Source organism: Girardinichthys multiradiatus, chromosome Y (assembly GCF_021462225.1).
Source record: "Girardinichthys multiradiatus isolate DD_20200921_A chromosome Y, DD_fGirMul_XY1, whole genome shotgun sequence".
In the NCBI taxonomy this organism is placed as follows: Eukaryota; Metazoa; Chordata; class Actinopteri; order Cyprinodontiformes; family Goodeidae; genus Girardinichthys; species Girardinichthys multiradiatus.
In genome coordinates this window covers 15,276,023-15,291,261 of record NC_061818.1, presented here as the reverse complement: position 1 = coordinate 15,291,261, position 15,239 = coordinate 15,276,023, and the positions used below count along the sequence as shown (strand labels likewise).

Genomic DNA, 15,239 nt, shown 5'->3' with positions numbered 1-15,239 from the left:
TGTTCAAAAAGAGAGGAACGTCTACAACGAGATGAATGCTGTCTGTAAAAAGAACTGCAACGACTATCAATTGTCCATCGGTACCTCCCCACCTTCAAGTAAGAAGATCAGGATGCACTACAGGGTTGACTTTGCACAGCAGGTATTTCAATCTGGAAAAACTCACATAATAGAGAAACAACAAGATGACAGTTAGAGAGTTTATTAATGAAAGATTATCTTTTTGGCGCTCGGACCCCGGAGGAAGACGTAAACGCTGATTTTGAATAAACATCTTAGGTACTGGAAGGTGGCGTAGTGATGGTCAGGCGTTTGACTAGCAAGCACACCTGAGTTCCTGCTTCCAGAAGCTCCCACAGATCAAGAGTTATCAGGACTTCAGGTGCTGACAATGTAGACTGCATTTTACCTTTACTGTTATACTGTAAATGTATTATCTAGTAATATATACCATATTATGTAGTTATCCTATAAACGGCAATATTGAACTTACCATGGACTTTAGCCTAAGTTGTGGCTATGAAAAACAGTTGCATACTAAAAATTATGTGCAGCCCATCGTCCGGATTTGCGCTAAACAAACTAAAATATGGATCCATCTTGTTGATGACCACAAGACACCCAAGATGGTGGACTGGAAGTGAGGCTGCAACTTCAGTGACATCAATGAAAACCCCCAATTGGCAAAGCAGCAGAAAATCTGGATCCATGTATTTATTTGAGATCTCTTTGAATTCTGTGCACTTATCTTTAAACAGGATCCTGATGATTATCAAAGCAAAATAAATCAATCAGGGCATTGGAACACCTCCTGGGGGATGTGTCCCTTGTGTGTCCAGTCTATTAGCAAGAAGGAAATGGCTACACTAGCAGTGACAGATAACTACCAAAATGACTCAGTATTATAAATTGCTAAATTAATGCATGGGTTGGACCATGCATAAAATAAAGGGATTTCAGCCTTGGTAGATGTCGGCGTTAATGAAATAAAATGAAACGCTGGGTTACAAAAGTTTTAGTATTTATGGGGAACAGTAGTGCAAATTATAGGGAAAAGTTGCTAATATCTCCAGGGAGGACTTAGTGACATTGTGAGAGAAGTAACTCATGCACAGCTTCTCAGGCCACATTCTGAAAATCTGTCTGAATGTATGGGTTTAATTCCTTTGACAAATCATACCCAAACTCTAACCCTAACCTCCACAGATAGAGAATTTTGAAATTGTATTTGGGTCTTTGGGTTCAGGCCTTCCCTAAACATTGTCACAGTACTGAAGAATGTTGACTGCAAGGCCTGTATCAAGCCTTCTCTCCAGATGCAAGCTGTCTGCCATTAGCAGAATGCCGTCATCTGCACCATCCACAGCGAGATTATTGGACAGGGTTTGCTGCTGACTTGGGCCGGTTAGTTGTCGATCCTGAAGCTGCCAGCCAGGAGTTAATCCAAGAAGGAAACTTGAGACTTGAATCTTGAAAGTCCAGGAGCATCGAAGGTGCCTAGATCCAGAGGTCAGAAGTTTGCTTAACACCAGAACTCGAGGCTGGATCAAGCAGGTCTTGAACCTGAGAAGGAGGACATGAGGAAGTAAGTCTTGGAAACTTAGAGAAACTTGAAACAAGCTTAGATCTGGGCTAAAGATTGTTACCACTGTAGGTTAACACTCAGCCGATGAAGTACTGGTAGCTTCAGCTTTAAATACCCCCAGTCAGCAATCAGGAGATGGTTAACACCTGTCCACTTGCACCCAGGAGCAACAGTGCCCTCTACGGGCCAAGAACAGTTAATAGCAGGTGGGAAAAGCCCAAGCACAAAAACTCCCAGACCCCGACAGGACTATGGGGCCCTGACTTGTGTAAAGTCCTAGTCCTTTCCCTAGTCCCACCACCCCTCACATTTTGGTCACTTATTTGAATCTCCTCTAATGAAATATTGTTACAGGTTGAACCCGATTTCACAGAAAGAAATACCTGGCCGGATGAATAACATGGGGTTCTGCTTTGTCATAAAAGGGTTTTGCTTTGTCATACTGTTAACTCTTAAGAACACAGGCCACCCTGTTCTTAGCTTTACACACGACTCCCTCACCTATTAATTGTTCTATTTTGAGTGCCCCCTCTAGTATTAATAAAATCACCTTTACTTGTCTTGTAATGATCCCCTGAACCCTGACTGATGACTCTTTGTCCATCCAGCAGCTCTGATGACTATTAACAGCTTAATTTACTCTCATGATGATGATGATTTTGATGATTTTACATTGTATAAATTCCATTTAATCTTCATTTTAATAAAAATTAATTTGTGTTGCCTTGCCTTTATTGTCTCCTCCCCCTAATGATCCTTCTGTACATGGGTAGTGAACACACACACATAGTGGATCATTATTTTTCATGCTGTTTTATTTGTATTTTTTTCTTATTTCATTTTAGTTCAACTATGTGTTTTTATTTTCTTATTGCAAGTAGGTTTCAATTTTAGTAGTCACTTTTGTTATTCTTTTAGTTATTTATCTCATTATACATTTATTTTTAATTGTCACTCAGTCAGCTGGGTGAGTCCTGTTTTCATGGGGATCACCTTGAAGTTGTTATAAGAGATTTCTCTTACTTTGTCTTGTCAGAATGGTTTGGCAGGGCTAGTGAACACATGTCTGGTGGTGTAAAAATGTTCTCCCCTGTCAAGGTTATAATGAAGCTGATGTGAGTGAAAATCATCAATCTCTCTTTTATAAATAAAACTTTTTCCATAACAATTGCTATCAATAATATGCCTCCACCTAATTCTGGATGCAACAAACTGAAACTTACCTTCACAGAGAAGCAATAAAATCTCTACAGTGCTGCATCACACCCATGTCTTGTAACTTTATTTTGTACTAACAGGAAGCAGAATTTGCATCAAGATATGATTTTTCTATTGTGACTGGATTTAACCCGTACACAACCAAGATGTAAAAGGAGATCTACAAAACAAGCAAATTATTCTGAGTTTTGTGTTCTTGTAAAAATCTAAGCAATTTATCGAAAGCTGTTGGGTGTTAATTGCTGGCAGACCTCTCATGTCTTCTCATTTACCTCCTGTAATGCCTCCTGAAGCAGATCATGGGCTGATTTATTCCTCTCATTAGATGGTAGGTGGTAATCCAGGATGCTGGGGTCTTTAGTCACATCTGAAGTCTTGTGTTTCTTCCCATTCACCAGGTAATAGGTGTTGTTGTCAGTCATGTTGAAGTAATTCAATGAGATGTTCAGTTGCTGGATGAACGCGTGGAGAATTCTGTAAGGAGGTTTTTACATGGTGACCCTAGGCTCTAAATTAATCGAAATTTTGAGTTCTATAATGTGCTTTGAACTAAAGAATCAACAGGTTTTCAGACTGTCAGACACAAAAAATAATATATTTGAAAGCATTTCTACTTACTGATGAAAAGATAGAAGCCTCATGGCCCCTAATTCAACATACCAGCCCTCTGTTTCATTCCTATGGGTCAACACCTGTCCTACTCGCTCACTTGCCTCCAATATGGTTACCTTATTTAGACATAACAAAAATTTAAAAATGCATCTTAAACAGATCAGTGGAAAATTCATGAGTTAATATGTTACTCTTTTGCATCTACCTCATGTCCAGCTTCTTGCAGCAGCTTGGCAGCAGTGAATCCAGCCCCAACAATAACAACACGATAAGGTGTGGTTATCTTTGGGAGGCCATTTTCTGCTATCTCCATCAGTTCATTGTAGTCTGTGTCGTTTAAACATTCCTCCAAAGTTTTCTTTAGGCTGAGTGAAGAGGAAGAGTGGCTTTGCTGCAGAGTCAGCAGCAGCAGAAATAGGCCAAAGGTAACTGGAGGTACAAAGACCAAAAGACATCACAGGCTGAGTTATTGTTTAAAGCATGTGGGTATGGTTAACAGACAGAAGGCCGATTACAATGTAACCTGGTTGGGTAAGTTAGAAATCGTATAAAAAGAAGATGAGGCCTGAAATGTAACTTATTATTTATTCTTATTGAAATTACGACATACACAAATGACAAATATTGCAAATATTATCTTGAAACAAATGCAATACAAACTGAGACAATATTATCCATCCATCCATCCATCCATCCATCCATCCATCCATCCATCCATCAAAGAGCAAACTTTTGATCACTGCTCAGTTTTTTTCCCATGAATCCAATTCAGAAAATTAATATTAATTCAGAACTGAATATAATAGAATCAACGAAACTTGTTCCCCAAGGCTACATTCACACTACAGCTCTAAATGCTCTATTACAGTTTTTTGCTCAGATCTAATTTCTGTTGCATGGTTGTTCACATAGTAGTTTTAAATACCATCAGACTCCAGAGTGAACAGTCTATGACACTGAAGTGACCTGATTGCACAGATGAAGACTTGGAATAACATTCAGTACATTGTTTTAGGGAAGTAAATACAGATGACAGCACGTGGGCTTCAATTCTCAAGCCAAAACAATTATGACTAGCAAAATCTACAGTGTCTTGTGTAATCCTTTTATATACAGCTAGGATTAAGACATTTATGTTGGAGAAGACCGACTTTGGAACAGCAAGTAGCATCTTGCATTAATGTTATCATTGTTATTTTTATTTAGTTTCTCATTTCTAATCTTGTCCATTTTGGCTCTACCAAAAGAAATGTAAACCAGTTTAGCTTTGCTAATCTCCAGCTGCATGTTTTCTTTCTCAGGTTTTTCCCAATAATCTTTTTTCTGACTAAATCCCATTTATCCAGACTTCAGATCAGGCATAGAAGTAGCCTGGCTTGTTCTCAACCCTACTTTAAAAACAATAAAATAATTCTGATTTCTGCTGCAGCTAAAACAGTCCTGCTAGTCAAACAATTAAAAAAAGAATTAATGAGAATACTCACATTCAATTCAATTCAATTCAGTTTTATTTATATAGCGCCAATTCACAACACATGTTGTCTCAAGGCACTTCACAACAGTCAGGTGCATACATTCCAATTAATCCTAACAATTGAACAGTGCAGTCAGAGTTAGCTTTTTATTCAAATTGGATAAAAAGTTTTTCTATCTAAGGAAACCCAGCAGATTGCTTCCAGTCAGTGACTTGCAGCATTCCCTCCTCCCGGATGAGCATGTAGAGACAGTGGACAGTCACTGGCGTTGACTTTGCAGCAATCCCTCATACTGAGCATGCATGTAGCGACAGTGGAGAGGAAAAACTCCCTTTTAACAGGAAGAAAGCTCCAGCAGAACCAGGCTCAGTGTGAGCGGCCATCTGCCACGGCCGACTGGGGGTTTGAGAGAACAGAGCAGAGACACAAAAAGAAGACAGAAGCACTGATCCAGAAGTACTTTCTATGGGAAGGAAAAGTAAATGTTAATGGATGTAGCTCCTTTAGTCGTTTCACCTAGAAAGAAAGAACAGATAAACTCTGAGCCAGTTTTCAAGGTTAGAGTCTGAAAGAGAGCACATATAATTAGTTACAGTAAAAGCTCAGTCAATTTCCATGTCTAGGAGAGAGAAAGGGTTAAACACTAAAAGACAGGGCTATGTGGATCATCGGTAGAAGGTGAGCATTAAGTTGTTGCCAGCAGAAGCTCGGACGATTCCCCTCTCCAGAAAGGTGTTACAGGCAGACACAGAGCCAGGCCAGGTGTAGCTTCTAGGAAGAATAACAGCAAACAATGCAAAATTGGAGAGTAGTGTGAGAATGTAGCGAAGAGGGTGAAAGTGGTCATTATGTCCTCCAGCAGCCTAAGCCTATAGCAGCATAACTACACAGATAGTTTCAGTTCAGATTATTTAGTTAAGCGGCACTTATTTACAACAATGTCGTCTCAAGGCACCTCACAAAGGGTCCCACTGATGGTCATCACCACAATGATTGGGATACCTCTCTCTGTCAGACTGATTATAACCATTGGAAAAGAGAAGGGGTCATACAGGTAGCAGAAATGGAGGGTGTGTTTGCACCTCAACCATAACTGAGCCGGTTTAGGCTAAACCTGACTCCCCCTTACTCCAACCAACAGGGAGGGAAGAAGACGGAGGTAAAAAATAAGGAAGATAGCTCAGGATAAACTAAGGCACTCTAACTATAAGCTTCATCAAAAAGGAAAGTTTTAAGCCTAGCCTTAAAAGTAGACAGGGTGTCTGCCTCACAGACTAAAGCTGGGAGCTGGTTCCACAGGAGAGGAGCCTGATAACTAAAAGATCTGCCTCCCATTCTACTTCTAGAGACTCTAGGAACCACCAGTAAACCTGCAGTCTGAGAACGAAGTGCTCTGTTAGGAACATATGGAACAATCAGATCTCTGATGTATGATGGAGCTAGATCATTAAGGGCTTTATATGTGAAGAGGAGAATTTTAAATTCTATTCTGGACTTAACAGGGAGCCAATGAAGGGAAGCTAAAATAGGAGAAATAAGATCTCTCTTTTTAATTTTCATCAGAACTCTTGCTGCAGCATTTTGAATCAGCTGAAGGCTTTTAACTGCATTTTGTGGACATCCTGATAGTAACGAATTACAATAGTCCAGCCTTGAAGTAACAAATGCATGGACTAGTTTTTCAGCGTCACTCCTAGATAGGATATTTCTAATTTTGGCAATGTTCCGGAGATGAAAGAAGGAAATCCTAGAAACCTGTTTAATATGGGATTTAAATGACATGTCCTGGTCAAAAATAACACCAAGGTTTTTTACTTTATTATCAGAGGTCAATTTAATGCCATCCAGGTTAAGTGATTGACTAAGCAGTTTCTTTTTTAAAGACTCCGGTCCAAAGACGACAACTTCTGTCTTGTCTGAATTTAGAAGCAAAACATTTAACGTCATCCAAGTTTTTATATCTTCAAAACATGCTTGTAGTCTATCTAACTGGTTGGGCTCATCAGGATTTATGGATAAGTAAAGCTGAGTATCATCAGCGTAACAGTGAAAATTTATCCCATGCTGCCTAATAATTTGACCTATTGGAAGCGTATATATAGTAAAGAGAATTGGCCCAAGTACTGAGCCATGTGGTACTCCACAATTAACCCTGGAGTTTAAAGATGATTTATCATTTACATGAACAAACTGGAATCTGTCAGACAGATAAGATTTAAACCAGCCTAGCGCTGTTCCCCTGATCCCTACAGCATATTCCAGCCTTTCTAAGAGAATTTTGTGATCGACTGTATCAAATGCAGCACTGAGATCTAACAGAACCAGAACAGACACAAGTCCATTATCTGTGGCCATAAGAATATCATTAGTGACTTTCAGCAGAGCTGTTTCAGTGCTATGATGAGCTCTGAAACCTGACTGAAACTCTTCAAACAGGTCATTGCTGTATAAATGCTCACACATTTGATTAACAACAATTTTCTCAAGAATTTTAGATAAGAATGGAAGATTGGATATAGGTCTGTAATTTTTCAAGTCATCTCGGTCAAGCGAAGGTTTCTTAAGTAAAGGTTTAATTACAGCTAACTTAAAACCCTATGGTACATATCCATTTACTAAAGATAGATTAATCATATCTAAAATGGGGCTGGTAATCAGAGGGAACACTTCCTTAAATAATTTGGTTGGGATTGGGTCTAACATACAAGTTGAATGTTTAGATGAAGCTAATATTTCTGATAACTCAGGAAGCTTCACAGGATCAAAGCAGTCCGAACACAGATCAGGTTCTAGAGTTACTTCCAATGTTGTCTCACTTGCTGAGGATGAAGTAATCATCTTTGGGAGTATGTCAAAGATTTTATTTTTAATAGAATCAATTTTATTTAAGAAGAATCCCATAAAGTCATGGCTGCTAAGAGCTAAGGGAATGGATGGCTCAACAGAGCTATGACTCTGTGTAAGTTTAGCAACTGTACTAAAGAGAAACCTAGGATTATTCTTGTTCTCTTCTATTAATGATGAGAAATAAGCTGTTCTAGCTTGGCGAAGTGTCTTTTTGTACAACAGTAGGCTATTTTTCCAGATTAAGTAGGAATCCTCTATGTGTGTACAGCGCCATTTTCTCTCCAATTTTCTAACATTGTGCTTTAAAGTACACAGCTCTGAATTAAACCAATGAGCTAGCCTCCTATTAATGATTACCTTCTTTTTCAAGGGGGCTGCATTGTCTAATGCATCACGCAATGATGAAGAAACACTATGAACAAAAGAATCAATTTGTGAAGGGGCAGAAACAGAATTATTGCCCTCCACTGTGTTTTTCAGTGATAATGAGGAAATTAAAAGTGGAACAGATTCTTTAAAGGTTGTTACAGCATCACCTGATAATGATCTACTATAATGAAATTTTCTTTCAGGTGTGGAGTACTCGGTTAAATTAAACTCAAAGGTTATTAAGAAATGGTCAGACAGGACAGGGTTATGTGAGAATATTGTTATGTCTTTAGACTCAATGCCATATGTTAGCACAAGGTCCAGAGAATGAAGACAAAGGTGGGTAGGTTTGTTAATATTTTGATCAAAGCCAATTGAGTCTAAGATAGCATTAAACGCTATATTTAGGCTATCACTTTCAGCGTCTACATGAATGTTAAAATCCCCCACTATAATAACTTTATCTGTATTTAACACTAAATCAGATAAAAGGTCTGAAAACTGATCTAAAAATTGAGAGTAAGGGCCTGGTGGACGGTACAAAACAACAAACAGAAGAGGTTTTAGTGCTTTGCAATTTGGATGAGGAAAACTAAGGATTAAATATTCAAAAGAGTTGTAGCTATTGATTGGTCTGGGGCTAATCAATAAATCCGACTGAAAGATGGTTGCTACTCCTCGCCCTGTAGTTCGAGGAATGTGAAAATTTAAATAATTAATAGGAGTTGACTCATTTATAGTAACATAATCCTCTTGCTGCAGCCAGGTTTCTGTGAGGCAAAGTAAATCAATCTGATTGTCACAAATCAGGTCACTAACTAGCAATGTCTTTGAAGAGAGAGATCTTATGTTCAGTAAGCCACATTTAATTGTTTTATTTTTCTTTTTGGTCTGAGTTGTGTTTATTTTTATTAGATTTTCCTGATTTCCTCCTTTTAGATTCTTTTTTAATCTATTCAATTTTGGCCGTGGGTGAGACACTGTCTTAATAGAATGCTGTTTTATTTCAATTTGATCCATTTTTTCACTTTTGTCTCCTTTCTGATGGATAAATAGATTAATAAAAAAATTACTCAGAAACATCCACAGTGTAGTCCTGAAATTAAGTTTTTTTATCTAATATTTTTTCATTTTGTCTGTTTGGAAAATGTGGTAAACTGGTTTATTGCTAGACCATAATATTTGTAACATTTATTTCAAATGTACTAAAACATTTAAGATTAGTACATATTTACTGTAGCTTATTGTAACTTTTTACATAATTCAAGTTGTTTAATTTAATTTAATGAAATTACAAAGGTTTATAACAACTACTATAACTTTTTATTTCATAGAACATTTTTCTTTCTAATTCCAAAGTTCTTACCGGTCAGAAGATTTGCAAAAGCAAGAACCCAGAATCCCATTCTGTGTGTGTGTGTGTGTGTGTGTGTGTGTGTGTGTGTGTGTGTGTGTGTGTGTGTGTGTGTGTATGTGTGTGTGTGTGTTGTTTATTGTATTAAAGCCATACCATTTTCCTCAGAACGTATTAGTGTCCATGTTAAAATGAAGAGGAGATTAAGATTAAGTCAAAGCCTCGTTCCCTCAGGTCTTCTACAGGATTTAGGTCTGGGGACTGGGACGGCCATGGGGTTGATTTTGTGTCCTGTTTGGATCGCTCTGCTCCGTTCTCTGTTCATTTAACATTTTCTCCCAGCTCCTCTGTTCAGGTCTTCAACCAGCAGCAATGCTTTTTATTGATTAGTCTCATCTGATTCTCATGCTACTTAATCATCTCCCTAACGTAAAAGCAAGACAGTTTTGAAACTTCATTGTCAGGTCAAAACCAGGCTGTCATTTGGCAACACTGCTCCAGTGTTAATTGTCAGGCCAAGATCAAGTGAATGAAATGCTTACAAGAACAGCAAAGCCAAAACTCTCAAATTCTCATGGCTGCAAGTCTCTCTGAATGATGCCTTAAACAAAATAGAAAAGCATAAACTTGTAGACTTTTGGGACAGCCTATACATGTCATTTTCTGTTCAAATTTAAATTTGCTATCTTCTCAAAGCTGCAGCTTTGCTTTGCATGTCTTTAGACATTGAGCAATACTGTTTCACTGTTTAAAACCAGCATGCCTGCCTGCATTTCCAAGGAACTATAGGTGCAGCTTGTGAACCAGAGTGATGAAAAGATGCAGGATGATAAACGGTCTGTACATTCCTACACCTACACACAACCAACTTCACACGTTTCACAATGGGCATGTAACAGATAATTAGATCATAATTAAATAGAGAATACAACCATTTGAAAGTCTTCATATGAATGCAAGTGTTAATACAAAAATACATCAAAATGCACCAAATTAGTTTTTTCAAGACATAAAAGGTTCTTTAGCTATTCTTGATAACTCAAACCAGCACATACTGCTGTTGTAGAGCATTTTATTTGAAACAGTCACACTTAAATAATCATTATTTTATCCAGACATGGACCAATTTTAAGAGAATATTTGACCAATATCGAGACGCATAATGGGTCTGAACAGTTCTAAGGAGTTGCCTCCTCCCCAGGGAGAAAAGCTTGATTTTATGTTAAGAAAACAGAAAATATGGGCCTAAAAACATCAAGTGCATTTATTTACTTCAGTCCGTAGTCGAATTCTTCTTCTTTTTTTTTTCTTTCCTTCTTCATGTTACTACAATGTAGTGTTTTTATCATGTAAAGAACTTCCATTCCTCCATTCAACGCATTTCAACGTTATTTCAGCTTCTAACTGTATGTTCTCTCTCTCAGACTCTAGACTTGAAAACTGGCTCAGAATTTATCTGTTTTTTCTTCCTAGATGAAACCACTAAAGGAGCTACATCCATTAATATTTACTTTTCCTTCCCATAGAAAGTACTCCTGGATCAGTGCTTCTTTGTTCTTTTTGTGTCTCTGCTCTGTTCTCTCAAACCCCCAGTCGTTCGTGGCAGATGGCCGCTCACACTGAGCCTGGTTCTGCTGGAGGTTTCTTCCTGTTAAAAGGGAGTTTTTCCTCTCCACTGTCGCTACATGCATGCTCAGTATGAGGGATTGCTGCAAAGTCAATGCCAGTGACTGTCCACTGTCTCTACATGCTCATCCAGGAGGAGTGAATGCTACAAGTGTCTAAATCAATGCTATCTGCTGGGTTTCCTTAGATAGAAAAAACTTTTTATCCAATTTGAATAAATAACTGAATCTGACTGCACTGTTCAATGGTTAGGATTAATTAGAATATATGAACCTGACTTGAAATCTATATGATTCCACTAAATTGATTTAGCCCATTAAAGTTACCCAGCTTTCACACAATGCAACAGGATGCAAAACTCGCCATTTATTTTTTGCCTCTGCCTTCCTCCCTCCCTGTTGGATGGAGTAAGGGGGAGTCAGGTTTAGCCTAAACCGGCTCAGTTATGGTTGAGGTGCAAACACACCCTCCATTTCTGCTACTTGTGTGACCCCTTCTCTTTTCCAATGGTTATAATCAGTCTGACCCAGAGAGGTATCCTAATCCTTGTGCTTTTTAGTATAACAATGGCCACCAGTGAGCTCTAGTTGGACAAACTTTATCAGTTTATTATTTTACTTAGTACCCCTACACATAGCCCATTCTAAAATGTGTTGCGAATTGGCGCTATATAAGTAAAACTGAATTAAATTAAATTGAATTGAAACATGATAAGCTACTTCTTTTTTTTTACCAGCCTAGTTGCATATAAAGGTCTAAACTCATTGCAGACAATGTGATGAGTTCTTGCTTGAGAGCACAGCCCAATGGTAAGGACTGATTTCTGAATTATTGTTAGTCAATATTATTATTGTTATTTTGACAATACAACTGGAAAGAAACATCCTTTCAAATAATGTACACTATAACAACTTTTTTGGGTGGGGAGGGAGACAGACATTTCTAAGGAATGGGCAATTATTAAAAGGATGAATGAGATTAAAAGAGTGAGTGGATATCCAATACTAAATAATGGGGAAATATCAGCAGTGAAAGATAAAGAAAAGGTGGAAATGTTGGTAAAGGCATTTTTAAAAAATTCATAGTTCTGAAAATATTAGTGAAGAAGAGAAAAAAGGACGAGAAAAGACAATTTTAGAGAATAAGGAGTTATTGGAGCAAACGGAAGATTCAAATGATTCAGTAAATATGTTGTTTACAATAAGAGAGCTGAATAGGGCACTTAAAAAATATAAATTATCAGCTCCAGGACAAGATCAGGTTTGTTATGTCATAAGTCATTTAAGTGAAACATCTAAAAATATTTTAGATGTTTTATTAGAATTGTATAATCGATTATGGGAGGATGGAGAATTGCCAAAAAGATGGAAAGAAGCAGTGATTATACTAATTTGAAAACCAGGGAAAGATGAGACAAAACCAGAAAATTACCGACCTGTAGCTTTAACATCAAACATATATAAAATAATGGAGAGAATGATAAACGAAAGATTGTTATCAGTCAGTCAGTCAGTCATTTTCTACAGCTTATTCCATAGTGGGTCGCGGGGAAGTTGGTGCCTATCTCCAGCAGTCTATGGGCGAGCGGCGGGGTAGACCCTGGACAGGTCTGAAAGATTGTTATATTATATGGAAAATAAAGGTCTTATATTAATGTATCAGAGTGGGTTCAGGAGAAGGAGAAACACAATGGATCCAGTATTATGTCTAGAGAATAATATTAGAAAGGCTCAAGTGAATAAAGAGAGTGTTGTGGCGGTATTTTTTTATATTGAAAGAGCATCTGATATGATGTGGAGGAAAGGGTTATTAATAAAAATTAGAAGAATGGGAATAAATGGTCGTATGTTTAGATGGATTGAGAATTTTTTAGAAGGAAGACAAATACAAGTGAGGATAGGGAAGGAGTATTCTGAGAGATTGAATATAGAAAATGGGACACCAAAGGGAAGCAGAGTAAGCCCGGTATTATTTTCTGTTATAATTAATGATGTGTTTAAGGAAGCAGGGGGTGGAATGGGATTTTCACTTTTTGCTGATGATGGAGCAATGTGGAAAAGGAGAATGAATTTAAAATTTATTGTGAAGAAGCTGCAGGGGGCGATTTCAGTTGTCTTATAAATGAGGTTTTAAGTTTTCTGTGGAAAAAACTAAAATAAAATAAAAAGAAGAACAAACATAATGTTTTTATTATGAATAAATATATTGTACAAGAATACATAAACCAGTGTTATAATTATGTACATATATATACTGATACATCAAAAATACTGCAAATAGGATAGGAATAGCTTTTATTGTACCACAATTTAATATTAAAGTAGGAAAAAGGGTAAGTGATGGAGTATCGGTTTATACAGGAGAAATGTTTGCTTTACTTCTAGCAGTTCAGTGGGTGGAAGAGGTTACACCATTAAAATGAATCATTTGTTCAGACTCTAGTTCATCACTGGCCAGTTTGTAACATAGTCAATCAAATAGTTGATAAGATATATTATTGGAAATACAACAAACAATTTATAGAATCATTATGATGGAGCTTACAGTTCATTTTATTTGGGTTCCAGGGTTAAGGGGAATGAAATGGCAGATAGTATGGCTAAGAAGACGCCAATCGGATAATGGCTGACATTAATGCTAGGTGTAGTGTAAAAGAAGTAAAGGGTATAATAAAACAAAAAATGGAAGAGAGGTGGCAAAAGTTATGGGAGGAAGAAAGGAAAGGATGCTGGTTTTATAAAATACAAAGGAAAATTGGAGAAATGAGAAGAACAGAAAGAAACAGGAGAGAAGAGACAATTATACCACGTCTTAGAATTGGACATACTGGATTGAACAGAACCTTATTTATAAAAGGAAAACATGAAAAAGGGAAATGTGAGTGCGGGGAAGATGAGACAATAGAACATGTTATTTTGCATTGTAGGAAATATCAGGTCTAGAGGAATAAGTTGGTTAGGAATCTTAGTAATATGAAAATGAAATTAGACACTGTTGATTTCTTGCAACTAGATTCAGGAAACAGATGATATCAGGTTATATTTTATTTTTTAAAACAGTGTAAGTTGTATAATAGGATTTAGTGTTTGTGGGGGTATGTATAGAAGAAGAAGAAGAAGAAGAAAAGACATTCTGGTCCACACTCTATACGAGCAGGTGGAGGTAATGCACCAATTTTGTTGTTTGCCAGCCTAAACAGAACAAAATTATTTAATAGAATTTGAGTATATAAGATATTAATCCATGTTGAACCACACTCCATACAAGTGGTGGCGGTAATGCACACCTACAGATTCATGCCAACCGCCATTAAACACCAGAAGAAGAAGAAGAAGATATGACAGTTTTGCTCTACAAGCTCGACGTATCGGTGTTATAACTACTCAGTAACTGTTAAAGGATCTTTTGAAGAGAAGCTAACAACAAAGATGTGGAGACAGCAGCTCAAACGGTGGCAGAGTGCAGCAGTGGGAGAGATTTCCCAAACAGCTAAAGAGGACAGAGAAGATCAGCAGGCTGATTTCAACCCTAAAGTTTTGCTGCACAGATTAGGTTTGTATGTTTTCATGTCAGTTACAGTTTAGGAACATTTTAGGTAACTAATGGATTAGCTTCTTAAAGACCAAATGTTCACCATAGACTTAAAACGTAAATGCTTCGTTACTCGGTAGGAACGACCCACGTCCGCCATTTTGATTGGTTTGTTGTCCTTCGACACTGATACAAGTTTTCTTAGAAACTAATTAAGCTAAATTGTTTTAATGAAGGAGGTTGCCAAAATAAGTTGTCGCTCGTTTTCATAAGAGAATGAGGGTTTTAAACATATTGGGTCTTCTTTGACTGTTCAATAGCAATGTCTTTTAGAAGTAAGGACTGTGCATTGGTGCTGGTTCTGATGTTGATATCCGCCCCGGGTTCTGATCGGGTAAGACCGGGCGAGGAGGAGGAGGAGGAGGTTTCCGCAGGAGTTTATCCAGCCTGTCAGCTGAGTGTTTTGTTTAGAGAGTGGGCAAATTTATTTTTAGGTGGAAATTTCTTTGAAAGCTCTGTGGGCTTCAGTCACTGTGGTACCCACTCCAGTCATAGTTTCTTTGTGTACCTTAAGTTCAACACTCATCAAAACTACCAGCCAATCTTTTTATGATTTTCTCCT

General features: G+C 37.6%; 1 protein-coding gene across 1 annotated transcript; it reads right to left on the bottom strand.

Annotated features, from left to right (window-relative positions):
* Window positions 1–270: 270 nt before the first annotated feature.
* Window positions 271–3,751, bottom strand: LOC124864843 (L-amino-acid oxidase-like). Its single transcript, XM_047359781.1, has 4 exons — window positions 3,621–3,751; window positions 3,422–3,531; window positions 3,076–3,277; window positions 271–1,563 (listed from the first exon to the last, which is right to left on the bottom strand). Exons 1-4 carry the CDS (start codon window positions 3,726–3,728, stop codon window positions 1,498–1,500), a joined length of 486 nt encoding a protein of 161 aa, XP_047215737.1. The 5' UTR covers window positions 3,729–3,751; the 3' UTR covers window positions 271–1,497.
* Between the last annotated feature and the right edge of the window lie 11,488 nt (window positions 3,752–15,239).